Genomic DNA, 26,591 nt, shown 5'->3' with positions numbered 1-26,591 from the left:
ATTTTTCACTTTTTCAGCCAATATTTTTAGCATGTCAGGCAAGAGAGGGGAGAAGGGTTAGGTCTAAGGTCTCTGCCCCAGGGGGGTCAATACCAGTTTGATTTTGTCTCCCCAGCCAGGCCAGGCCTTAAATTCCAAGAGGGCTGGGGGCTGGTCGTTCTGGCCACGTTTGGCGTCTCAGGGCTCAGCACATGGTCTAGCCACGTGGACTCAACATTTGCTGAAGGAATCACAAAATTAAAGCCTGCCAGGGCACTCCTCCACCCCAAGCGTAGCAGGAGGGAACTACCATCAGCCTCGGCCTCAGTAGGTGGACAGTCTTTTGGGGCGTGTGTATGCACATATTCTCTGGAAGTTATTAGGCTCCTGCTGCCCCCTCTATAGGGTCTGCAGGCCCTCTGCTCCCACTGAGGTCTGTGACCTGGGGGACCGTGGGCTGGGAGAGGACTAGTTTGGAAGTTAGGCACAAGACTGGGGCAGAGCAGAAGGGCATGGAGCTCCAGGAGGCCCAGGCAGAGATGGTAGAGGGGGATGGGAAGGGAAATGGAGATGATGGAGAGAAAGTGTCCCTGCAACCCAGAGCCTTGTCCATCTGTCTTAAGTTGTTAGGGGGCTGTTCCTTTCAGACTATGATAAACGGTACCTGTGCCCCACCCCCGCAGGAATGCACAGGCGCACAGAACTGTATACCATTTCAAGTGGGGTTGCTGACCCTCTGCCACTCACCCTGGAGGGCCCCTTTAAGCACCTTTGGTGTTATTGTTCAATGTTCCCATTTTACGGGGTGGAAACTGAGGCGCAGACTGGGCGAAGGGTTTGCTCCAGGCCACAGAGCAAGTCTGTATCAGAGCTGCAGAGGCTTAAGGAATAGAAACCGGACCTCTGCCCTGCATCTGCGTTGCGGGAAGAGAGGGGACAACGCCCACCTGCCCGGCTGGCGAGGGAGGCGGGCGAGCCGGTGGGGCGGGGCTTACCCGAGTCCCGCCTCCGCTGCCGGGTTCGGGGGCGGGGCCTCCCTCCAACCTGCACCGCTCCAACATGGCTCCGCGTCTGTGCAGCATCTCTGCGGCGGCGCGGCGGCTGCTGGGGGGCCCGGGGTCGGGCCCCAGGGACGTTGCGGCTGTGGCTGCGGCGCGGTAAGAACCGGGCTGGGCCTGGGGCGGAGCGGTGCGCCTGGGGGCTGCAAGAGTGAGAGCCAGGGTCTGGGCCTGGGGGATGGGCAGAGACTCAGGCTTGCAGTCTAATGGTTAGAGGCCGAGGGCGAATCTCTAAGCCTGAGGAGGAGGTCTGGGCAAAGAATGGGGGAGGTGGGAAAGGTGGGCGCAGCGTCTTTGTTCTGCTGGGTACTTGGCTCTGGGCAGAGACCGAAGGACAGGGTGAATGGGAGGGGCAGGCCCTGGGCCGTGGGGAGTGGGAGCTGGCTGAGGGCGGGAGCAGTGGCCTTTTCCCTGGCCTTTGCGGTGACTGTGAGATGGGCACCCCGGGGACTTCTACGACAGGCAGCTCCTCCCTCGGTTGGTTCCGGGGGTCAGAGGTTTGGGGAGCAATGGAGATTGCTAAGGGCCGTGGCTGCACAGACCCTTGGCTTCCCAACCATAAACAGTGCAAGGGGAGCAAAGGAAGCCTGAGAAAGGGTGGGAGTTCCCAAGGTCACTCCCCCTGCCGTCCTGTGGCAGCACCGAGTCTGGACCCAGGCCTCCTGACACCCTTGTGGTCCTTGCGCCACAGCTGGTGGCCTTCTGGGGGAGGGAGGCTGGTTGGACCCGGCCCAGAGCCTGCTCTTTTGTTTGGTCCCTCCTCTGGGCCTCCCTGCCTGGCCCTGGGCGCCCCGCCCTCCTCCCTCTGGCTCCCTCTTCTTCCCCCATCTCTGCTCTTCCCACCCTCTACACAGTTACCTGTCCCTCCCACTGGACCATCCCCTCATCTTTTTGTTTCCCCAGCCCTTGGCTCAGGGCTCAGGACAGCGTGTGCTCAGGAACATTTGCCAAAGAAGTGAGGACACCTGTCCCCCGACCTGTGGAAAGGAGGCAGGGGTCTGTCCTGCCCAGCAGCCTGGGTGTGAAGCTGTGAGTTCTGTTAGACTTTGTTGTGAGACGCTACAGAATGTTGTGAAGTGGGGTCAGGAGGCTGGAGAAGAGGAGCCAGGCGCGTGCCCTCACCCCGTTGTTCAGTTGCTAAGTTGTGTCCAACTCTGTTGCGACCCCTTGGTTTATAGCCCGCCAGGCTCCTCTGGTCATGGGGTTATCCAGGCAAGAATACTGGAGTGGGTCGCCATTTCCTTCTCCAGCTTCCCCACCCACCCTGTTGTTATTGTTCAGTCGCTAAGTTGTGCACGACTCTGAGACCCCATGGACTGCGGGACGTCAGGCCTCCCTGTCCTACACTATCTCCCAGAGTTTGCTCAAACTCATATTCATTGAGTAAGTGATGCCATCCAGCCATCTCATTCTCTGTCACCCCCTTCTCCTCCGGCCCTCAATTCTTCCCAGCATCAGGGTCTTTTCCAGTGAGTCAGCTCTTCACATCAGGCGGCCAAAGTATTGGAGCTTCAGCTTTAGCATCAATCCTTCCAATGAATATTCAGGGTTGATTTCCTTTAGGATTGATTAGTTTGACAGCTCAGTAATTGGGGAGAAAGCTCATGACATGGAGAGAACCTAGAGTTTGCCTGGCACCTACACACCCAACTCAGCCTTTTTCAGTGAGGTGATCTTGCATGAATTATTTGGCCTCTTGAAGTCTCAGATTCCTCATCTGTAAAATGGGGGTGAGAAAGTAGAATGATTTCACAGAGTTGTTGAGGATTAGCAGTCCTGTGTAAGGTACCCAGCGCTTGGTGAACTTGCAACAAATGTTGCCCCTTGCCCAGGCCTATGTCTCAAGCAATGTCTTCACGAGTCCCTTATAATGTCAGGGCTGAAGGGGCTTTGGGAAGGTCATGTTCTATGATGCCCTCATTTTCCAGATGAGGAAATCCAAGCTGGGGGCAGGACCTCACTTCTCTAGCCTTACAGAACTGGTTGGTGGTAGAGCCAGAACATCAAGAGACCACAGGAGGAACGTAGGCCGTGTAGGCAGCCTGCTGCTCTGTAATCTTGGACAAGGTGCTGAACCTCTAGGGCCCTTGGTTTCCTTCTCTCTGAAGTAGGATTGGAGGTCCCTGCCAGGTGTGTTTTGCAGGATTGCTGTGAACGTGCTTGGATTCATACTTATCAAGTCTCTCAAGGACTGCTGCGAAGTTACCTGTGCCCTGGTTCCCACCTTGGATACGTGGGAGCATCCCCTCCTGCCAATCTCTGTCTGCCCTCATCTCTCTGGAGTCCCTTAGGGGGCCCCTCTGGCCTCTTGAGCTCAGAGTGGGGCTCCTGGAGTTCAAGCACAGTGTGGGCTTTGAAGTCAGATGGACCTGGATTGGAATCCTTTTGGCCATTGGTTAATTGTCCTTGAATAAGGCCTGGTACATCTCTGGGCCTCATTTTTCTCTATTTTGTTTTTGGTTTTGTTTGTTTTTGAGCCTCATTTTTCTCAAAAACATACTGTGAAGCTCAGTTCTCAGCACATAGTAAGCGCTCAATACGCAGCAGTTGTTGCTGCTACATAGTAGTCCTGTTGTTAAAAGGACTTAAGTTCTTCCTGTATTTCTTCTAAAGACATTATTGTGCATGTGTGTGTGTGTGTGTGTGTGTGTGTGTGTCACTCAGTCATGTCCAGCTTTTTGTGACCCCATGGACTGTAGCCCACCAGGCTCCTCTGTCCATGGAATTTCCAGGCAAGAATACTGGAATGGGTAGTCATTCCCTTCTCAGGGATCTTCCCAACCCAGGGATCGAACCCAGGTCTCCTGCATTGCAGACAGACTCTGTACTGTCTGAGCCCCCAGGGAAGCCTGACAACATACTTGTGGAGCAGTAAACAGAAACATGGGCCCTTTCTAAAGCCAGCCGACTCCAGACAGAAGAGTGTTTCAGAAGATGCTTAGTGCCGAGCTTCCTAGTGTGTCAACCCAGGACACTCCGGGGCGGTTTCACGCGGGGTGGCACCAGACCGCTGATCCCTGTTGAGAGTGCCAGTGTGTCTCTAAAGTTCTCATCTGGGGCGGACATTTGTTGAACAACTCCCAGGCTAAAAGTGTTGTGCTGGGTACCCTAGCGGGTGGAGAATGTCTGCTCCAGGCTGAGGGGGAAATAGGAGAGGTGGGCTTTTTGTTTGTTTTTTGGCCACGCAGCGTGTGGGAACTTAGTTACCCACCAGGGATCTAACGCGCACCCCCTGCACTGCTGGAAGTCCCAGGAGAGGTGTCTTTATGGAAGGGGTTGAACTGGTTTTTCTAGGCCTAAGGGGCATTCTTAATATAGTTTAGATAGCAGAATCTTTGGTGTTTGTGGGATAATTTACTGAGATTACATGAAAAAAGAAAGAAATTGGGACTACCTTAGAGCAGTGATCCTTAAGCCTGAGTGTGGGTCAGAATCCCCTGGCAGACTTGTTAAAACCCAGATTGCTATACCCGCCCCCGGAAGTTTCTGTTGCAGTGGTTCTGGGTGGAGCTGGAAAAACTTTAACAAGTTCTTGCTGCTGCTGCTAAGTCGCTTCAGTCGTGTCCGACTCTGTGCGACCCCATAGACGGCTAACAAGTTCTTAGGTGATGATAATGATAGGGAATCTTGGATTGGTGGTCACCAAATTTAGAAGGGAAGTGGGGACTTCCTCCGCACATCCACTGCTGGAGGCCTGGGTTCAATCCTTGGCTGGGGAGCTAAGAACCCACAAGCTGAGTGGGGCAGCCAAAAACAAATAAAAAAGAAAAATGTTTTTGAAAAAAGGAAATTGACTTGAAAGCTTGGCAAAATAGATTAGAGCCAGTGGAAACATCTAGCCTTGGTTTACAGGCAGTAGGGAGCAATAGAAGATTTTCAGGTGGACAGATAGCATCACAACCATGGTACTTCACAAGACTGATGGGCAGGTTAGGAAAAAAGAGGACAAGTGGGAGCCAGGAGATCAGTTAGGTAGGAACAGTGATACTAACTGCACTGCTGTGTCTGCCCTTTTCTCTGCAAGGCACATCCTGTTGCCCTTATAGATGAGGAAAGTGAGGCTCAGAGAGGTGTCGCTGAGCTGGGACTAGTCCTGGATTTGTCCAGAACCTGTGCTCTTAAGCAGTAACTCTGCTGGTGGTGGGGGGGATACAAAGGGGCCCTGCATCCTGAGTCCACACAAGGGGTCCAGGTCCACCCTCTCTCTGCTTTCCTACCTCCCGATGTCGTCATTTTCATGTAGCTCTGTCTCAGCTCCCCCGCACTCCTTCACTCTCCCCCGGCGTGGGCTGAGCATGTGCCGCGTGCCCAGCACTCTTCCAGGCCCTGGGGAGACAGCGGGGGTGCACAGGGAGAGAGCATCGCAGGCTACACGGGGCTGCTGCCAGTGGGAGACGGCAAACGGCACATACCAAACCCCCAGATTCTACAGTGTGTTAGAAGGAGCAGTGGAAAAAATAGGGAGCAGGGTGAGAAGGGTTGGGGAGCTCAGGGACAGGAGAATGTTGTGATTTCACTGAAAAAGTGAAATTTGAACTCTTGAAATGTGAACCTACAGATGCTAGCTTCAAGTTCAGACCCTTCTCTGGGATCTTCTTGGAACCTGCAGAAAAGGTCTTTGGAGATAGGCTGCGCCGCCCTGCTCTTTTGACACGTGGGGAAACCAAGATGTGGAGGCAGGAAAGAGGAGGTGGGAAGAGTTGGGAGCTCCCGGACACTCCCCGGCACCCAGGTTCCAGGCTCTCTCTCCAGGGCTGGCCGCTTGGCTGTTTATCTTGGTCAATGCTGATGTTAATAAATTACTCAAGGCCCAGTCCTGGAGCAAAGGTCTTGGTTGACAAAGAGTAGGAGTTGCTGTCCTCTCGGTCACCACCCCTTCTGGGGGACACAGCCTCTCTACATTCAAACCAAAGGTCAGGTCCTTCCACCAGTGGCTTTGCTAAAAAACACCTGCTTCTTTAGAGTATCTCCCTGATGCTAGTTCCCCTGGTTGGTACCTGACCTGACGGGGGAGCTGGCTTTAGAAGAGAGAGCTCTAGGCTCTTTCCAGAGCTCTCTGCCCCAGTTTGCTGTGTGACCTCAGACAAGTTTCTTAACCCTCCCACCCATGACCTTCTATTTTCTTGTCTCAAAAATGGAGATATGAATAGTATTAACGTTATATTCTCGTTGCGTAGATTCAGCAGGATCCTCGTACTGACAAGCTGATCACGGGTCCCTGGCAGAGGCTCTCCTCAGCCAGTGTTAGCCATAGTGAGGCTCTGGTCCCCAGTTTCCACAGACCACATTGGCCATCTGATGACAACTGCCTTTTTTTTTTTAATTAAAAATTTTAAAACACTGAAGTGTAGAGTTTGCCTGGTGGCTCAGATGGTAAAGAATCTGCCTGCAATGCATGAGACCCAGGTTCAATCGCTGGGTCAGGAAGATCCCCTGGAAAAAGGAATGGCTTTATATATATATGGCTTTATATATATATATACTTTTAATGGCTTTTTATATATAATGAGTTTTTATGTATATATTCTTTTTCAGATTTTTTTTTTTTTTTGACTGCGTGGTATGCGGGATCTTAGTTCCCTGACCAGGGATCAAACCGTAGCCCCTTGAAGTGGAAGTTCAGAGTCTTAACCACTGGACCACCAGGGAAGTTTGTGCCTTTTTGTTTTTAATGAAGCAGTACACACACAATGGTAGAAAGCCTATGAATTCAGAAATATTTAAAAGTTTTTTTTTTTTTTAGCTTTACAAAAAATTTTCATGAATAACGAAAAGTTTAACCATCTTCCTCTTCCCTCTCCCAGGTAAGCAGTATTAACGGCATGGGACTGAGAGTTCCCCAGTGGCCTAGTTAGGACTCGATGCTTTTCACTGCTGTGACCCGGGCTCATTCCCTGGTCAAGGAACTAGGGTCCTGCAGGCCGCCTGGTGTGGCCAAAACCAAACAAACTAACAAAAAAAAAACCAGTTTGGAACAAATCCTTACTTACCTTTCCTCTGTGCTGATACAAATATATCATCATTTTTAAGGTGCTGTTCAGATTTTATCAGTCCCAGTGCTCAATCCAGATTTTGGAGAAAAGCAATACTTTGATTTGCAAGACATTTATTCTAGCCATAGGAAAGGCTCGAAAAAGAAGAGAACTTGCTGATGGGGCCCCCACAGCCAGGCTCCTGGGCTGGAACTCATCTAGCAGGAGGCTGGTATTTCAGGCCTGGCTACAAGCCTCATCGCTGCTGCTAAGTAAAATGATTTACCACCTCTGGCAGCCCAAACATAACCCCAGCCGGCTGGGATGTTGTGTGTGGGGGAGTGCAGTTATGATCTGGCAGGACCTGGTGCTTGGTCCCCCTGCTCTGAACAAGGCATGTCATTTATTCATTCAGCCACATGCACAGGGCAGGTATTTGTCAATTAAGTGTTGGCTGAATGAATGAATGAATCTTGCCTTCTGATGCCTTTGACCCCCTCTATCTGCCTTTATCTGCCAAATCAGCCCTGGAGATTTGGAAACTGGCCAGATCACCTTCATCGGAGAGCTCACCCAGACTTCCAGGGGCCAAGATCAGGCTCACTCATCTGGGCTCTCCCAGAGATCTCTGGCTGTAACTGTGTTCCAAGGTCCACTTCTTTCAGCGGACTGAGACCTGCTCAAGGACAGAGCACGTGTGTCTCGGGCGCTCCATTTGTGGGGCTGCATCAGGCACGGGCCAGGTGTAGTGTGAGCACTGGGGAGGACCGTGGGTGCAGGCTTCTCGTCAGAGGGGACAGAAATTGCAAAGAAAGTGCAGAGTGAAAGAATCTGGTGTGTTCAGGGAGAGGCGCACCTGGAGAGCAGGATGTACAGGTCGGGGGTGGACCGGAGCAGGGCTGCCAGCGTAGGTTGGGCTGTCACAGGTTTTAGACACCAGGCCAGATGTGTTTGGGGTTCACCCTTTTGGCAAGGGATACAGTTGCAGGGTCCAAGTGTTGGACCTCTTGGAAGGGGGTGAAGGGGAGGCAAGGAGGCTGGAGAGAGAGGCGGGAGGTGGGGCTGCCTCTCGTGGCCTCCTGAGGCTCTGCAGAGTTTCAAGAAGCGAACTGGGCAGCCAGGATCCCCGTGGCTGGCTCCAATGACATGAAATCCGCTGGAGCTGCCATGGGATTCCGTGGCCCCATTCCCAGAAAAGTGGGTCACCAGCCTTAGGAAGCATGGTGTCTGGGCAGATGGAAGCAGGTCCCCCTTGAACTCCTCTGTCCCGCAGCTTCTATTCCAAGGACAATGAAGGCAGCTGGTTCCGGTCCCTCTTCGTACACAAGGTGGACCCCCGGAAGGACGCCCACTCCACGCTGCTGTCCAAGAAGGAGACCAGCAACCTCTATAAGATCCAGTGTGAGTGGCTGCTGAGTCAGCCGACCTGCCTTCCCGGAGGCCTGTGAGGCTCCTGCTGGGGACTTGAAGAGGGTCTGGGACATCTGAGCTGTGCTGGGAGCCCAGGCACTGTGGGGCTACCCCATCCCAGCTTCCCACACCCCCTCCCGTCGCTTCACCTGCTGTTCTCTGTCCTCTGTCACAGTTCACAATGTGAAGCCCGAGTGTCTGGACGCCTACAACAGCCTGACGTGAGTGAGCCTAACCCTCCCGTCCCCGCCCCTGCCTGGATGGGGGACTCTGTCCCGGCCCTGTTCTCCGTGCACAAATCCGGGGGCTGTAGGTTTCAGAGCCACACGTCCTGTGCGGCCTCTGCATGTTAGCGTCCTGAGGGCCTGAGTTGGAAGCCTTATCCCAGGGGCTCTGGGGGCTGGTGTGAGCCCTCCCCCTTCTCTGTGACGCCCCCCCACGCACAGGGAGGCAGTGTTGCCCAAGCTGCACCTGGATGAGGACTACCCCTGCTCGCTCGTGGGCAACTGGAACACGTGGTACGGGGAGCAGGACCAGGCAGGTGAGCTGCCCACCCCCAGCACAGATGGCTGCCCTCCATGCCCCCGCACAGCGGTGCCCAGAGGGGTCCTTCTCTGCGCAGTGCTCATGGGCTTCCTCCCCTGCTCACATCTGTGATGGCTCCCTCGGCCCTTGGGGTGGCCCACAAGGCTCTTGAGCCCTTCCCTGCCCTGCCTCAGGTCTCCTCTCGCCACGTCTAACTGCTCACCGCACCATCCCACCCCAGACTCCTTTCCGTTCTTCAAGTGGACAGGTTTTCCCTCTAGTTCCAGGCTGTTGTTCCCCCTGTTTCATTTCATCAGCCTGAAGCTCTTTCTCCCTGGCCTCCTTTTCTTGGCTCACTCCTCTACTCACCTTTTATTTCGGTGTAGACATCACCTCCTCCTGGAGGCCTCCCCTGATTCCCTCCACCCGAGCTGGGTGAGGCAGCTCTCCTGTCTCCCCAGCCCCCAGGACTTGCCTCTCCACAGCCTAGACCATGTGCCCTGTTGTGTCTGCCTCCCAGCGGGCAGGGCCCCTGCCTGTCTTTCTTCACCACAGAATCCCCAGGAGGCTGTACATATTTATAGAATGAACAGGGCCTCTTGTCTGAGCTGGTTCCGTGCAGCTTCAGGAATACCCCCAGCAGGCCTCATCCCATGTCGGTTGGCACCAGCTGTGAGGACCTACACATGAATTTGGTTCACTCACAGCGTCCCAGCCACTCCGAGGGGCCTTGGCGTTTAGATCTGTGCTGTCCCGGGCGGTAACCACTAACCACATGCAGCTATTTAAATTTAAATTGGGTAAAGTTAAATAAAAAGAAAAATTCAGTTCCCCAGTCAACAGAAGCCACATTTCAAGTGCCCATTGATAGAAATATGTGACTCATGGCTACCATCTTGGTGGGCACAGCTGTAGAACTTTTCCATCAGAGTAGAGAGTCCTTTCAGACAGTACTGATTAGACTGCAGATAGCACAGGGGGCTCCTCTGGCCCTGATAGAAGGTCCTCTATGCTTCCCTTAAACACTCCCAGCAATGGGGAGCTCACTATCTCACAAGCCAACCTATCTCATCCTTCAGTTGCCCTAATAATAGTTTTTTTTTTTTTAATCTGTGATCTGCAGTTAGGTAGATTCTCTTAATCATTTATTCTGTTTCAGCAATCATCAGCACATTGATAGTGGGGTAAGAAAAAGCCAACTGTCTTCCATTGCACCCCTTACAGTTTTCCCATTTTAAGGTACAACTTAATCAGTTTCTGCAGTACTTGGGTTCTCCTAAGTATTTGCTAATTGAGAAATGAACTTTGAGTAATGGGAACTTGAATTTTAAAGCATGTCTATATTTTGGGTGTCTTGAAGGGTTGTGCATCTTGTAGAATCAGGTGGGGAGCAGACTTCCTGAGGAATCCACATTTTAATGAATTTGTAAGAACCCAGTACAGAGGCTGTGATTAAAAAAAAATGCAAATGGCGCAAAGAATTTTCATTGGAAAGTAAGCCTTCCTCCTGCTCGAGATCCCGAAGCCTCAGTTCTCTGGCCCCAGGGCAGCTCCTGTCACAGTCTCTCGGGTCTCCGTTGAGAGACGGTGCACAGCCCAGCATCTCTGGATATGTCCCTCCCTGCTGAAACACACGTGGTAGCATACCGCATGTGCTGTTCTGTTCCTTGGCTTCATTTTCAATTCACTGTCTTGGAATAATCCATCTCAGCCTACCCGCCCCTTCCTTTGACCCAGCCTACCCCTCACAGACCTGCTATGAGGTCAGCTTTACACATGCCGCAGCTCCTAGGGTACAAGTTCACTCTGATCCTCTTGTTGCTCTTTAAGGAAGATTGGTTGGGTGCATTATTCTCAAAATGGGGACATTGAGGCCTAGAGGGGTCAAAGGCCACTTGGCAGAGCTGCAGCTCAAACCCTAGTCTCCTAGGCTTGTGTCTGGGGTTTCCCCTGCCCAGCACTGCCCCTGGCAAGGCAGAGGAACTCAGAGAGTCTTGATGCTACAGAGAACTGGCTGGAGGCTCCTCCCATTACATACACATGGAGCTTGGTGGGGGCAGAGCAGGGCAGGGTCCCCGCAGCCCCCTGACCTGTGCCTTCCTCCCTGTCCCCACAAACAGTACACCTATGGCGATTCTCAGGGGGCTACCCAGCCCTCATGGACTGCATGAACAAGCTCAAGAACAATAAGGTACGTGGGCATCCACTCGGCACACCTCTCCGGATGCTGGTTCTGACTCAGCCCTCTGTTGGGGGCTGCCTCCACCACTCCCTGGGGCACACCGCTAGGGGGTGGGGCACTTCCTGGCTGCTGTGCCCAGCTCGCCTAGCCCCACCCCGCCCGCAGGAGTACCTGGAATTCCGAAAGGAGCGGAGCCAGATGCTGCTCTCCAGGAGAAACCAGCTGCTCCTTGAGTTCAGCTTCTGGAACGAGCCACAGCCTAGAGCCGGCCCCAACATCTACGAGCTGAGGACATACAAGCTCAAGGTGCCTCCCCCCTTCCCTGCAGCAGTGTGCTGTCCAGGGACCCTGAGAGGTGGGGGGTGGGCCCAGTGCCCCAGCGCCTGGACTGGGGCTTCTGGCCTCAGAAGAGGTGTGTACGCACGTGTGCATACATGCACGCTCAGGTGTGAGTCAGGGCCCCTGAAGGAGGCCAGGCGGCCCCTGGAGCTGGAGAGACAGTTTGCCAGCTCCACCCAACAGTGAGGCTTGAAGTCCCAGGTAGGGGCTCATCCCCCCTCTGCTCTGGTTCTCTTTCAGCCGGGAACCATGATCGAGTGGGGGAACAACTGGTGAGTGGTCGTGCCAGGGAGTTGGGGGCCCCTGATCACCTGCTGGGCCTCCTTTTCCGGGTGCTGTGGCAGAGAACACGGCATCCTCTGTGCCTCGTGGCTCCAGGAGCAGGCGACGATCCAACCAAGGGGGTGAGGATCCTCCAGACCATTGGGGTGGAACACACAGCCGGCAGCCGCACCTCCGTCACCCAAGTCCCTGATCGGCTCTGAGAGCCGAGGGCTCTACCCCGGGCTCCTCCCTCGATGCGTGACTGAGAAACCAGCCTGGGGTCCCCGCAGAGGGCCCTTTGCACCCGCCCGGGCCTTGGCCCCACACTCTTCTGCCGTCCCCAGGGCTCGGGCCATCAAGTACCGGCAGGAGAACCAGGAGGCAGTGGGCGGCTTCTTCTCACAGATAGGAGAGCTCTACGTCGTGCACCATCTCTGGGGTAGGCTGGGGACCCGCCACGAGCCCTCCGTGGCCCCCTCCTCGGGGACCCGCCACGAGCCCTCCGTGGCCCCCTCCTCTCTCCACTGTCACTCTGCGTCGACACTGCGAGTACATCAGTGTCCCTGTGGAGCTTACGTTCTAGCAGAGGGAGACACCACCTCAGACAGAAACTAACAAGAAGGATAATTGCGGATTTTTACAAATCATCAAGGGACAGGGAGAAATAATGAAGACAGACATGGAAAGCTTCATTGGCTTGAATAGACCAGAACGTCTTTCTAAGGAGGTGAAATGTAAGCTTAGCTACAGAATGACGAGTCAGCTGCAAACTGTCAGAGAACGGTGTTCCAAGTAGAACAACACATGCAAAGGCCCTGTGGCAGGGAAAGGCCTTCAGGGTTTTGAGGCATGCATAGGAGCCCAGGGTGGAGGGAGTGGGGAAGAGAGTGGGAAGATGGGGATTGGCCAGATTGCACTGGGTCTTGCAGGCCATGAAGATGAGCTGGGACATATTCTAAATGCAGTGGGAGACTGCTGCAGCGTTTTAAGCAGTGTGATATGACCTAGCTTGCGTTCTAATGATTGCTCTGGCTGCCATGTGCTATGTTAAGAGCACTTTGTAGGGGAGCAAAAGAGGATGTAGGGCATCAGGAGATGGCTACACTAGCTTGGGTGGGAGAGGATGCCAGCCTGGGCAGTGAAGATGCTGAGAGGCCCACAGATTCACTGGTCTGGAGGTGGAGCTAATGGGACTGGTGGATGAATTCTCTGCGTGGGGCGGGGAAAGACAGCAGACTCTAGGACTCCCGGACTCCTGCTTGAGCAGGTGTGTGTTGCTTAGTGAGACCCCTGGAGGAGCAGGTTGGAGGGGTCAGGAGTGTACATTTGGTCCTTGGAAGTATTACCTTTCAATCACAGACACATCTAAGTGGACAGCGGGTACATTGTCAAGTGGATAGGTCAGGTGGACACTGGATATTTGAGTCTAGAACCTGAGGGAGAGTTCTGGGCTGGAGATATACATTTGGGAGTTGTCAGCAAATGTTCTGACTGTCAAAGCAGACAGCAAAAGCATCCAGGGAGGAAGAGATAGCAGGGCAGGGTTTGGGGCAATGGGAGGAGGGCCTCGTGCTGGGTATAGGCTCAGGTCCTCTGTGCCCCAGAAACGAGCCCAAGCCTTATCCCACAGCCTATAAAGACCTGCAGTCTCGGGAGGAGACCAGAAACGCTGCCTGGAGGAAGAGGGGCTGGGACGAAAATGTCTACTACACAGGTGAGCACCTCTTCGGAAGTCATCTGCCAAGAGCTCCATCTGAGAATGGAATCCCCTCTGTAAGGAGATCTAGCCTCACTTGATTACCTCTCCTGATGGGGAACTCACTTTCAGGACAGTGAGTTCATAGGTTCCTGTCCTGGTGGCATGCTCTACAGATTGCAGGCTGTCCTAGGTGAGTTCTCGAAGGGGCAGTAACCCAGCCAGGTGGTCTCTGCCTCAGAGAAGTGTTGTGGTTGACCACACAGTGCAACCTTCACCTTCACCTCACTGATACTTTTTCTGCCTGTAAGATGGCGATGGTGATGGTGCCTCCCTCGAAGGACTGGAGGGAGGGTTCCAGGAGCTAATTTATAAAATTGTAGCCCAGACTTCCAGCACAGAGGAAGCACAGTTTTTTCAAGCACGTTTTTTGCTTATGGCATTTGCCCCTTTGCTGGGCCTCTTGAGAACCACCTGGAATCAGTACATGCTGATTGAGCGCTCACTGTGTGCGGACTTCTGGTGGGAGGGGATCAGGAAGTGCAGAAAGAACATGGGCCTGTTTTCTCCTGAAGGCACTTACAGTTGAGCTTGCACACTTACCAGCTGGTAAATGCATCTCCTGGTGAGTTAGCTGGAGCCTCATTCTTCTCAGTGTGGTCCCAGATGACAGTGTCATCCTCCCCTGAAAGCTTATTAGAAATGCCCATTCTCAACACCCCCCCCCCCCCCCACACACACACTGAATCAGGATCTGCACTTGAACGAGAACTGTAGGAAATTTGGAAGCATGGTCAAGTTTAACAGTGCTGAGCAGGAAGAGTCTGACCACCTGGGTTACCTTGGCTGACTGACCCTCTCTGGACTACAGCGTCCCCACCTGTAACATGAGTCGGTTGAACTAAGTCAGTGTTTTGCAAACCTCAGCCCCTTGGGGGACACCCTCACAGCTTGGGTCCTGCCAGTTCCCTTCTGGTGCAATTATTTTCTTGATCTCTTCCTTTGAATCCCTCTACCCTGTTCTTTGCCTAGCTTTGTCCTAAGCAATAATATCTGTGAAGTCGCTTTTACTAATAAACAATGCTCGTTTTTTTATTTTCTTCAAATTTTGAAAGCTGCATTTTGTCATAACTTCAGTCCCCTCATATCCTGTAACTTGGGAGATGTGCCTCTCTCCATAGGCCACTCCAGGAGAGCGGGAGGCTTTAGCTATCTCAGCATCCCAGGCTTCCTCCTCCTCCTTCAAGGGACAGTTTGCAGGGGTTGGCTCACCTCCAGCCCCTTCATGATCTCTGCCTCTCTCTCTGCAGTCCCCCTGGTGCGACACATGGAGTCTCGGATCATGATCCCTTTGAAGATCTCACCTCTCCAGTGATGCTGCCGCTGCCTCCATCTCCTCCCCCCTCTCCTTCAGGGTAGCCATGGACAGAGGAGCTCCCAGTTCTGCTGTCTTGGTTTTCTCTCCTACCCTGTGGACTCTAGGGGGTTAGTGCTCAGGTCAGACAAGGGGGAGCTGAAGGATGATGGGGTTATGGAGACTTGCAGCCCTGCCCAGACCCTTCCCACCTTCCCTGCCCACTCTTTCCCCTGTGCAGGAAGCAGTTTTTAATTTCTCTGAATGGAACATCAACCTTTTATGTCTTCTCACATTTCCTCCTCAGTTCATTTCAGTTCAGTCACTCAGTCGTGTCCGACACTTTGCAACCCAGGCCTCCCTGTCCATCACCAACTCGCGCAGTTTACCCAAACTCATGTCTATTGAGTGAGTGATGCCATCCAACCATCTCATCCTCTGTTGTCCCCTTGTCCTCCTGCCCTCAATCTTTCCCAGCATTAGGGTCTTTTCAGATGAGTCAGCTCTTCACATCAGGTGGCCAAAGTACTGGAGTTTCAGCTTCATCAGTCCTTCCAATGAATACCCAGGACTGATCTCCTTTAGGATGGACTGGTTGGATCCCCCTGCAGTCCAAGGGACTCTCAAGTGTCTTCTCCAACACCACAGTTCAAAAGCATCAATTCTTCGGCGCTCAGCTTTCTTTATAGTCCAACTCTCACATCCATACATGACTACTGGAAAAACCATAGCCTTGACTAGACAGACTTTTGTTAGTAAAGTAATGTCTCTGCATTTTAATATGCTGTCTAGGTTCCTCCTAAGATTTCCCATCTCAAGGTCACCAGTTCATAATCATCACCCTGGAAACCCTCAGTTTAGCTTAAGTTGCACAAAAGGTAGTGTGTCCAGTGATTAAAGGTGGTCTGGGAGGAGGTTAGGCCAGGCCAGGCTCTCAGGAATTCCCTGTACTCCACTGGGCCACCCACTTGCTGGACAGTCTGAGCCAAGACCCTCCTGCTGGAAAAAAGCCTAGAACTGCCTCAAGAAGCAAAAGGGAAAGCCCTCAAATTAGCTAAGTTGGCAGGATGTCCACATATTCCACCCAGAAAGGCTGAGAAAAGGAATGGGAGCTGAGAAGAATCTGCAGGAGGGAAACATAATGGAACAGGAACCCAGAAGGTAGAACTTAGAACTTGGATGAACTGAAGAATTTGGAATACAGAATGGGGAAGACAGAGGTGACACAAGACCACTTGGGGAGGGGCTTCTAATACAGGACTGCTGAAGAGAGATGCACTTCATTCTCCCCACACAGAGGTTGAGATCTGAATGAGCTGTTCAGCCCTTCTGTGTAGAGAGAGGCTCCTGCTCTCCCAACTGCTCTCCTACTGGCAGAGCTACGGGCTAGGTCTTGTATTTCCCTCACCCCGAATTCCTTTTCTCCCTCTTCACAGTCTATCAGCCCTACCCTCATTCTCCTGGGCCATCGGGTGTGTGGAGTGGGGTCAGTGACTTTGGAGGCCTTCTCAGTGATCCTCACACCTCACAAACCTCTGGGTAGCTTGATTCTGCCTCCCTTTCAGGAAAACTTGTGCTGGAGTTGCTGATGGAACCAATTAAATATTTACTATAAACCATGATGTCTTTTCTTCATCTACAAGGAAATTTGGCAGGTGACCCCTCAGGCAGGGCCAGCTTCTCAGGTCCACCTGGCTTATCTGCCCCACTGATGGGTATTGTGTTCTCTGAGATTCTGTTGGGGAGGGCCTCTCGCTAGGGCAGAACTGTACAGCATAACCAGGGATTCGGTTTCTACCTTCAGATAAGTAGAACGTACTGAACCCCATCTGTGCGATTCATACCAGGAGTAGAAAATACTTGAAGCTGTCAAATGCTGCATTAGATTTGCCTTGGTCAAATCGAGCCAAAAATGGGGGGAAAGGGCAGGTTAAGATGGGGTTAATGGCCTCCCCAACTTGCTGTCCTCGCTATTGTGGGATGTTCTACCGTAACTATGACAGTAGTAAGAATCCAGGTTAGGGAAGCAAATTCACAAATGTCCAGATCATGGCACTACTACATTCTTGTGTTATCTTGGGCACACGACAAATTCATTTGACAAATACTTGGCAGAGCGCCTACTAGTTGCGGGGCATTGCTTTAGGTGCTGGGGACAGAATGAACGAGCCCTTATCTGAACTTAAAAAGTTCAAAATGCAAGTCTGCCCTTAGAGCCTCGGTTTCCTGGTTTCAGTGGGTAACGTGAGGCGGATGGCCGGCTGGGACCCGCCCAGACAACCCAGTTGCCGCCACCACCTTGTCCCCTTACAGCCCAGCAGCCGTCTGTCTGCACCGCCCGCCGGCTGCGTAGGGATCCTTCGCGCTCTGCTTCCGGCCTCCACAGAAGACTTCCGGTCGGGCGCTCCTTCCTTCTGCTTCTCTATGGTGCGCAAGCCACAGAGTCCCCGACGCCGGAAGTGGCACGCTCTCCGGGACGCGTCGGGGCGCCGTGTGGTGAGGAGGGGGCCGGGGCGGGGTGGGGCCGGGCGCGCTGGAACTGGGGAGTGGGCCGCGCGAGGACGTGCCCGGGCTCGGGTCTAACCCCGGTGCTCCGCCGTCATTCCCAAGGGACCCGGGCCTCTCGGCGCCGCGGCCTCAGTTTCCTCCTGTGGAGAATGTCGGCCGCAGCATCGTCAGGCCCCACAGTGCAGCCTCTAGAAAACGACCCTGAAGGTGGTGGTGCCCGCAGCTCACTTGTCTTATGCGCTTGTCTGTGCCAGGCACTCTTGACTGTGCTGTCGAAGTCAGAATTTCCCACACTTAACGCCTTTTGGGCCCCTTCTCTGTGGAAAATTAACATTAATTTTTAACTGAGTCATTTTTTAAATTTAAATTTACTTTGAAAGAAAAATTTTAATCTCTACCACAAATAGAACACTTCTTTCACTGTCCTATGCAGGATGTAATGATAAAAAAGGATTAATGTATTGAACATGAAAAATTAGTGACTGTGACTGGATTTCAGGTGTCTAAGGATCTGAGATAGAGTCTTTTCCTTAACAAAGGGACATTGGCATTTGTAGGTGTTAAAGGCCAACCAAAGAAATGAGACGTTCTCCGTGAGGCAGTTAGAAGTTTCTAAAGAGAACTGACAGGAATTAACTTTCTCCATAGGTATTCAAAATTATTAACCACTGGGGCACCATTTGAAGCCCAGCTCCCAGATCATCTTCATTGCCTTCCCCAGTGCAACGCCTCCAGCTTTAATGTCCACCACCACCCTGGAGGTAGGGACTGCTGGAGGTAGGGACTGCTGTTCTCATTTGATCTATGAGGAAACAGATGCAGAGAAAAAGGAAGTGACTTGTGTCAGAACTCATAGTCCTGAGATGGAGGAGTTGAGACTCCAACTTATGGCTTCTGTGACTGGACTCTCAGGAGATCTTGGCTCCCTCGTTAAGTGTTGGTGACAGATTTACTGGGATTGGGAGGATAGGGCTTCCCACCTCAGGGGTCTCTGGTGACAGTCAGTAGAGGTAGCAGAGTGAGGATGCTTTGTGATGCTAGAGCCCCGTGAAATGTCCGTTCTGTTCTTTTAAATTTTCGGGCCAACCAGGGAGTTGAGGGCATCACCAGATGACCTGGTAGGAAGACAACAAGACACAATAATGGATCAAGAGCACTGCTGTGGCATGGGGTGGATCCAAGCTTTAGCAGACTACCTGTGTGATCTTGGGCAAGTCATTCACCTTCCTGACCCTCAGGGTTCTCACCTGTAAGTTAGATGCTTGTTTGTATCTGAGAGAATCCTTGTTTTAAGAACCAAATGAGAACATACCCTTAAAGTGCTTAGCTGAAGGTCCAGAACACAATGATCAGTCAGTAGTACTGGAAATAGGCTTATGTGCCTGGCTGAGGAGTTTGGTCAGTGGAGATGAGGAAGACGAGTTCATTTTGAACAGACTGAGGGATGATTCCCCTTTTTACAGAGCTTTGGAGGGTTGATGACTTTTCTTGATTTACCGAGAGTATAAGCGGCCAGAACTGCTAGACAGACTTCAGTATTCTGACTCCAGGAAAATCTCCGATTACAACTCCAGAAAAGCTTGAAAGCTTTCTCTTAACAGGTCTCTGCTATTCCCTCCTGACTTTACCAAACAACCATGTCATCAGAATCAAGCAAAAAACGAAAGCCCAAAGTGATCCGAAGTGATGGAGCTCCAGCTGAAGGGAAGCGTACTCGTTCTGACACTGAGCAGGTAAGATCAGCCGGGGCTGCTGTGCTGCTGGGAAATTTGAAACTTGGGGCCAAGCACCTGGCTGTGGGTTTGCAGCAGCTGAGGGTCGTGGGCACAACCTCCCAGGTGGCCTCTGCTTGACCATGTTCCTGGAATTCCCTTGGCTCTTCAAGACTTAAGTATCCATGTCAGATTTGGCTGCAGTATCCCAAGAACCAACAAGCCTATATTAGACGTGATTAGTGGTTGGACAGAGAACGAGTGTTCTAGTATACTGTGCGTCTCCAGCTTTCTTGGTGGTCAGATGAAGACAGTCCATCCGCACCGTGCCCCTAAGTCTTTGGAGATGTGCAGTCCTCGTCTGCTTCTGGGATGGTACCAGAACCGTGTCCCCAAAGAACCTCTTCTATGGCCTGAGTGCTCTCGTGGTCAGCAAGGTTCTTCTTTTGCTGTTTCTCTATCCTTGAATCTGTCAAGCTGATTTATGACTTAACTAATTTTTTCTTTTCCATTATGATTTAACAGGATGTTAAATATAGTTTCCTGTGCTATACAGTAGCACCTTGTTATTTTATCCATTCTGTGTATAATAGTTTGTATCTGCTAATCCCAATCCATCTTTCGCTGTGGCAACACAAATCTGTTCTCTGTGTCTGTGAATTGTAAGTTCTTTTGTGTTGTAGTTTAGATTCCATACATAAGTGATATCATATGGTATTTGTCTTTTTCTGACCTACTTCATTGGGCATGGCAATCTCTAGGTCCATCCTGATTGCTGCCGATCTACATTCTTTCTTACGTTAGGTACTGTTCCATTGTGTGTGAGTATATGTATGTGTGTATATGTGTGCATGCGTGCTCGCTTAGTCACGGCCAACTCCTTGCAACCATAGGTTATATTCCACCAGGCTCCTCTGTCCATGGGATTCTCCAGGCAGAAATACTGGAGTGGGTAGCCATTCCTTCTCCAGATCGTCCCAGGTCTCCTGAATTGCAGGGAGATTCTTTACTGTCTTAGCCACCAGGGAAGCCAGTGTATATGTGTATGTGTGTGTGTGTGTGTGTGTGTGTGTGTGTGTGTGTATAAACACACACCACATCTTCTTTATCCGTTCATCTGTTGATGGACTCTTAGGTTGCCTCCATTTCTTGACATAGTAAATAGTGCTGCTGTGAACACTGAAGTGCATGTATCTTTTCTAGTTAAGAGTTTTGTCCCGATACATGTCCAGAAATAGGGTTGCTGGATCGTATGACAACCCTATTTTTAGTGTTTTGAGGACCCTACATACTGTTTTCCATAGTGGCTGCACTAGATTACATTCCATCAACAGTATAGGAGGAGTCCCTTTTTTCCATACTCTGGCATTTCTTACTTGTAGACCTTTTAAGGATGTCTGTTACAACCCGTGTGAGGTCATACTTCACCGTAGTTTTCATATGCATTTCTCTAATAATTAGCAGTGTTGAGCATCTTTTCACATGCCTATTGACCATCTGTATGTCTTCTTTGGAGAAATATCTGTGCAAGTCTTCTGCCCATTTTTTAATTGGGTCTTTTGTTGTTGTTACTGAGCTGTATGAGCCAATATATATTTTGGAAACTAAGCCTTTGTTGAGTGCACTGTTTGCAAATATTTTCTCCCAGTCCATAGGTTCTGTGACAACTGTATTGATTGATTGTGGGTTATTTTTTTAAACTAGAGTAAAACATACCAGCTTCAGTTCAAATAGAAGATGATGCTTTCTTTAGATTTAGGAAATTAAAATTAATTAAGAACTTTATCCTTTGGGAGGCATTGATTCTGACTCACTGTTCTTTTTTTAATAATTAAATTGAAGTATAATTGATCTTCCCTGGATCGGAAAGATCCCCTGGAGAAGGAAATGGCAACCCACTCCAGTATTCTTGCCTGGAGAATCCCATGGATGGAGGAGGCTGGTAGGCTACAGTCCACGGGGTCGCAAAGAGTCGGACACGACTGAGCGACTTTACTCACTATAATTGACATATAACATCAGTTTCAAGTGTACAACATAATGATATTTGTATATTTTGTGAAATGATCACCAAAATGTCTAGTTAATATCCATCATGTTACATAGTTCCAATTTTTTTTTTCTTGTGATGAGAACTTTTAAGATCTACTCTCAGCAACTTTCAGACACACAGATGCAATATTTTTAACTGTTGAAAGAGAGGTGTTTGTTTATTCCAAAGGCTGGGAGACCAATTAGGATATTTTAGTTTCTGCTAAAGCTTGATTCAACCATCCAAACACCCATCAGAAGGAATTTGGCTAAATGAATTCTGGTTCATCTGTGTGTAGCCATTTTAATGGAGATCTGAATTTATTGTGATGGGAAATTGCACTAAATAGCATGAACAGTGTAATCCCATTTTATTTTATTTTGATGCATTTATCCACAGTATTAACAATGAGTTATTTCAGGCTGGGAGGTGAGATTATAGGCAATTATTCATTTTGGTTTTGATACTCTTCACTGTGTTCTCAATCTCTCAACACCAAGCATGCATTGCTTTACAATCAGAAAGAGGAAAAGAAGAAAGAAAAGGATTTGATTTGAGGACCAGATTCTTTAGAGACCTGATTTGGGGGGTCTTCATAATCACTGATCTCAGCTAAGTGTCCCTTGTTCCACTGGAGAGACTTTTACTCCCCATACCACAAGGCCTGATCCTTGCCTCCACAGGAAGGTAAATACTACAGTGAGGAGGCTGAGGTGGACCTGCGGGACCCTGGCAGAGACTATGAGCTGTACAAGTACACGTGCCAGGAGCTGCAGAGGCTCATGGCCGAGATTCAGGACCTGAAGAGCAGGGGCGGCAAGGACGCGGTAAGGAGCGGCTGTGGGCGGACGTGGGTCTGCGTGGATGGATCTGGTTTGCACCTGTCACAGCCCGTCCTGATTTTGGTCTTGTGTCCTGCCATCAGGGGATTAGACCCTGAGGGCTCTAGAGATCTGCCTGTTTATTGTAACATCACTGCACCGTCACCAACAACAGTCATGAAAGTATAGGCTTAATCATTTTTTTTCCGTAACTGTAATTTGATAATCCATTGAAATGGTATTTATTAAGTGCTGGGCATTTTGCTAGGTGTGGAGAAAATGAATAATACCATCAGTCACCCTTGCCGATATAAGACCGATATATACAAGTAAGTCATAGAGACCAAAAACTGTTAATATTAAATTAAAAAAAAACAAACAAAAAAACAGGTTTCAGGCCAGAGAAACAAAACAGTGTGACTGAAAACTCTATGGGTAAGAAATTCAAAACAATCCATATTTTTTTCAGGAATCTCACTTATTTGTGCTTATCCTGGCCAATATTGTTAAGATTATTACAGCCTATCTGTTTGACTGTAGTCAAGTTTTACAGCTATAGTTCTATTTTTGCTCAAATTAATTCTGTAGTCAAGTTATACGGCGTGCAGTGGCGCTGTTTGGATCTCTGTGCACGTTATATAGAGACAGGTTTGGTTTGTGCGTTGCCTGCATTTGCTCCATCTTTGATTCCTGTTACTTTGGTCCAAGCAGAATTTTTTTTTTTGGCCTGGGAACTGTAAGCATTTCCCTTATACAGTCATTCTTCCATCTCCCCCGACACTTCTCATGGTTCTGAGCTCCTGTCTGGTCTTAACCCTAGATGAGGTTGGGTCAGCAGTGAGGGGCTGAAGGAAGCTGAGCCAGCTCCATTTGTCAAGGTCTTTATCAGTTTTCTCGGCCAGCAGGCAGTTGAGATAGAAGATCGGAGGATCCAAAGCTGTGTGCATTTCATGACTCTAAAGAAGCTTAATCGATTAGCCCACATCAGGTTGAAGAAAGGAAGAGATCAGACCCATGAGGTAGGAGCTGAGAGACTTAACTCTGCTCTTCCTCCCTCTCACCCCCTCCCTAATCCCCTTTCCCTTTTTCTGAGTTTGCAGCTTTGCCCTGTGCTTTGCCCTGCCCCACCTCGCCTTGTCCCACTCCCCTCTGACCTTGTCTTCCTTGCAGGCCAAGCAGAAAGTGGACGCCTATCACCTGCAGCTCCAGAACCTGTTGTATGAGGTGATGCACCTGCAGAAGGAGATCACCAAGTGTCTGGAGTTTAAGTGAGTTTTGGAGCACAGGGCTTTGGCACGGCGATCTGCTGGTAAACTGCCTTTCCCTCCGTAGCTCAGTGTGAACGAGTTTCTTTAAAAAGGAGTCAGATGTGCTTGGAGACTGCAGGATCTGGGGAAAGGATGAATAAATCACTTTTGAATGGGAAAATCGGAAGCAGCAGTTCCAGGCTGCACAAAGAACATCAGAAGCCTGTCTGACCCTTAGGAGTTTTTAGCTCTGACCCTGGCAAAAAGCAGTTGTCTCCCCAGCAGGGAGAGTCTTCGCATTATCAGTTTGATTCCTGAGCACCTGTATGTGAGCAGCTCACTTCCAGTTACATCTTTTTAACCTTTTGGCCCAGTTTTTCCCTTTGAAGTTCCAGCAGTTCATTTTTGCAAATGGATTTCATTCTTTGGAACCTGAACCCCTTGTTGCCTAGCTGCCTCTAGGTGAACAAACCACAGTTTGTCAGTATCCTTCTTAAACTGTGATGCCTCTTGGCAAGTCCAAGGTGAAAGATCAGAAAGAGGGAGGAATAGACAGAATAAGAGAGGGGAGCATGTTCATGCTTGATCAGACCTATTTGTATAAACTGAAAGGAGTCAGGTTTTATTTGTAATAAACTTGAGATGAAGGAGACCACGTTAGACGTTGTTGTTCAGTCGCTAAGTTGTGTCTGATTCTCTGCAAACCTGTGGACTGCAGCACACCAGGCTTCCCTGTTTGCTCAGACTCATGTCCATTGAGTCAGTGATGTCATCCAGCCATTTCACGTTAGACATTGGGTCTGGTGTGTGCTGATTTTTGAGAGGCATCTTTCTCTGCTCCACAAATTCATCACATAATTATGCTGAAATACAGAAGTAAAATCCACATCAGGTAAACAGTGTTGTAAAGTTGTCAGTTTCCTGGTTTTGACTATCATCCTTAGATAAGTTATTATCATTGAGGGAACCTGGGAGAAGGGTACATGGAGGAAATAAACTCTTAGTTTAAGATTCACAAGAAGTTTTAAAAATACTACTATTTCAAAATAAGAAAGGTATAACAACACCAAGGGTGTGATGCACCACCTGTTACTGTTGTTCAGATGAAAGCCAACAAATGCAGAACGCAGCCAGATGTAGTCCTGTGGCGGAGCAGTGGCCGTGTGGAAGGGCCAGGGACCCTGGGCAGCATGGCTTCAGCCCCCAGCTCCGCCACTCCTTGGTCATGTGGCCTTAGGCAAGCTGCTTCCTGATGGCAGCCTCCGTTTCATTTGAAAAGTGGAAGTAACGATCCCTGTCTCAGTTATTGTAAGGATTAAGTGAGATAAGGATGGTATTTCCAGCAGTCGTGCATGGATGTGAGAGTTGGACTATAAAGAAACCTGAGCGCTGAAGAATTGATGTCTTTGAACTATAGTGTTGGAGAAAAGTCTTGAGAGTCCCTGGAACTGCAAGGAGATCAAACCAGTACATCTTAAAGGAAATCAGTCCTGAATATTCATTGGAAGGATGCTGAAGCTGAAATTTCAATACTTTGGCCACCTGATGCGAACAACTGACTCCTTGGGAAAAATACTGATGCTGGGAAAGGTTGAAGGCAGGAAGAGAAGGGGATGACAGAGGATAAAATAGTTGGATGGCATCACTGACTCAATGGACATGAGTTTGAACAAGCTCCGGGAGTTGGTGATGGACAGGGAAGCCTGGAGTGCTGCAGTCCATGGGGTCGCAAAGAGTTGGACACAACTGAGCAGTTGAACTGAACTGAAGGATGGTATACAGTGGGTACGTAATACGTGGCAGCTCCTGTTATTACTGCTATACAACCTGAGCGCTACTGTGTTCATGTAGCAAAAAGGATTGGGTTTTTTTTTATACACATGTGCCCCTATACATGTCCCCTAGATCTTTCCATATCAGTTCTACCATGTTGAATCTTCCTCATGTTAAGCTTAGATAGTTAAAGCCCCTAGATCTTTCCATATCAGTTAAAGCCCCTAGATCTTTCCATATCAGTTCTACCATGTTGAATCTTCCTCATGTTAAGCTTAGATAGTTAATAATTTAAAGCCCCTAGATCTTTCCATATCAGTTCTACCATGTTGAATCTTCCTCATGTTAAGCTTAGATAGTTAATAATTTAAACTTAAATGTAGACTTTTATGTTTATTCCTGCTAAATTGCATTTCTTGGTTTGAGCCTGACATTCTAGGCCTAGACCATGATGGGTTGTTTTTTTTTTTTAATTCATTTTCCTTATGACCATGAATACATTGTTTGATAAGTAATTTTCTTCTTATTTATATAATTGTGATTGTGCTGGGTCTTTGTTGTTGCGCAGGCTTTTCTCTGGTTGCAGCAGGTAGGGGCTACTCTGTAATTGCAGTAGGCGGGCTTCTCATTGTGGTGGCTTCTGTTAGTGCTGAGCATGGGTTCTGGGGTGCCCAGGCTCAGTAAATCTAGCTCGCTGGCTCTAGAGAGCATGGGCTTAGTTGCCCCACAGCGTGTGGGATCTTCGCGAATCAGGCATTGCGCCCATGTCTCCTACATTGCCAGGCGGATTCTTTACCACTGAGCCACCAGGGAAGCCCAACTATGATGTTTTTATTTGATTATTTAATCTCTTAGCTCTCTTGCAGAGCTTGGAGAGGTCTGTATGTTTCATAAGCCTGTTTTCTAGGTCTTTAGTTAAATCACGGGTATAAAGCTTGGGCACCGTGGGTAAGGATCCTATGGCATGTCACCAACTACCTCTCTTCACACTGAAATACCTACTAATGAACATTTGCTGAGAAGCCTGGATTCCAGGCTCCTGAGTGGCTATAGACCAGGCCAGAGTACACATACCTGGGGGGAACTGGGGGCCCGCTTGAGCCAGTGTTTCTGAGAACAGCAGCTTGACATTGAGTTTTTGACTACAGGTCAAAGCACGAAGAAATTGATCTGGTTAGCTTAGAGGAGTTTTATAAGGAGGCTCCTCCAGATATCAGCAAGGCAGAAGTCACCATGGGAGACCCTCACCAGCAAACCCTTGCACGTCTAGACTGGGAGCTGGAGCAGCGGAAAAGGTAGCGTTTCCTCCTTCCTGACCTATTCACCTGTACAGACACGAACCTGTATTCACCAGGGCCAGTGCTTTGTCCTGTCCCAGGGTCAATAGCAAAGCACAGTGGGACCAGCAGAATGGTCTCTAAGACCAGATCGCGTTTTTTTATTAAGTCACACTTCGCATTTCACACTTGACCGGCTGTACCGTAAGTGGGGTTGGAGTTGCTTAAGGCTGTTACAAGAAAGTTGAGGTAACCTTTCCTTGAAACTTTGAATGCCTAAGACTTAAATACCTTTTGTACTATAAATTTATTTTTTTTGGCCTTTTCTCCCACCCATAAGCATATTCATATGGTATTGCAAAGCTTTGCAAACGTCATTTCAGAAGGCTATACAGCATTCCATTGTAAATTGTCACATAATTGTTTCCATAGTGGATTGGAC

The 26,591-nt window shown here is 49.9% G+C and overlaps 2 protein-coding genes across 4 annotated transcripts in view; both read left to right on the top strand.

The window, feature by feature from the left end:
- Window positions 1–1,038: 1,038 nt before the first annotated feature.
- NIPSNAP1 (nipsnap homolog 1) lies at window positions 1,039–16,384 on the top strand. The gene is made up of 10 exons (XM_052654885.1): window positions 1,039–1,136; window positions 8,283–8,410; window positions 8,595–8,640; window positions 8,866–8,960; window positions 11,065–11,135; window positions 11,292–11,432; window positions 11,706–11,737; window positions 12,074–12,168; window positions 13,360–13,443; window positions 14,736–16,384. Exons 1-10 carry the CDS (start codon window positions 1,039–1,041, stop codon window positions 14,798–14,800), a joined length of 855 nt encoding a protein of 284 aa, XP_052510845.1. The 3' UTR covers window positions 14,801–16,384.
- A 794-nt stretch (window positions 16,385–17,178) lies between these two features.
- The window catches only part of THOC5 (THO complex subunit 5), a 29,042-nt gene continuing 19,629 nt past the window's right edge, over window positions 17,179–26,591 (top strand). Inside the window, exons 1-7 of one of the 3 annotated variants that reach the window (XM_052654405.1) lie at window positions 17,196–17,275; window positions 17,936–18,048; window positions 18,889–19,020; window positions 21,715–21,858; window positions 22,758–22,871; window positions 23,023–23,120; window positions 26,021–26,167. In XM_052654405.1, coding sequence (XP_052510365.1) covers window positions 18,925–19,020; window positions 21,715–21,858; window positions 22,758–22,871; window positions 23,023–23,120; window positions 26,021–26,167 — 599 coding nt within the window. In that variant the 5' untranslated portion in view covers window positions 17,196–17,275; window positions 17,936–18,048; window positions 18,889–18,924. Of the gene's footprint in view, window positions 17,276–17,935; window positions 18,065–18,888; window positions 19,021–21,714; window positions 21,859–22,757; window positions 22,872–23,022; window positions 23,121–26,020; window positions 26,168–26,591 lie in introns of all 3 variants that reach the window. The other 2 variants (XM_052654407.1, XM_052654406.1) reach the window with 2 other exon arrangements.

This window comes from Budorcas taxicolor, chromosome 17 (genome assembly GCF_023091745.1).
Source record: "Budorcas taxicolor isolate Tak-1 chromosome 17, Takin1.1, whole genome shotgun sequence".
NCBI classification, from domain to species: Eukaryota; Metazoa; Chordata; class Mammalia; order Artiodactyla; family Bovidae; genus Budorcas; species Budorcas taxicolor.
This window is presented reverse-complemented; position numbering and strand designations above follow the sequence as displayed.

Bases quoted from the DNA above. Each gene is read 5' to 3' on its own strand.
- NIPSNAP1 (XM_052654885.1), top strand. From the start codon at position 1,039: ATGGCTCCGCGTCTGTGCAGCATCTCTGCGGCGGCGCGGCGGCTGCTG. The intron at 1,137-8,282 runs GTAAGAACCGGG...TCTGTCCCGCAG, and splicing joins GCGGCTGTGGCTGCGGCGCG to CTTCTATTCCAAGGACAATG. The intron at 8,411-8,594 runs GTGAGTGGCTGC...CCTCTGTCACAG, and splicing joins CAACCTCTATAAGATCCAGT to TTCACAATGTGAAGCCCGAG.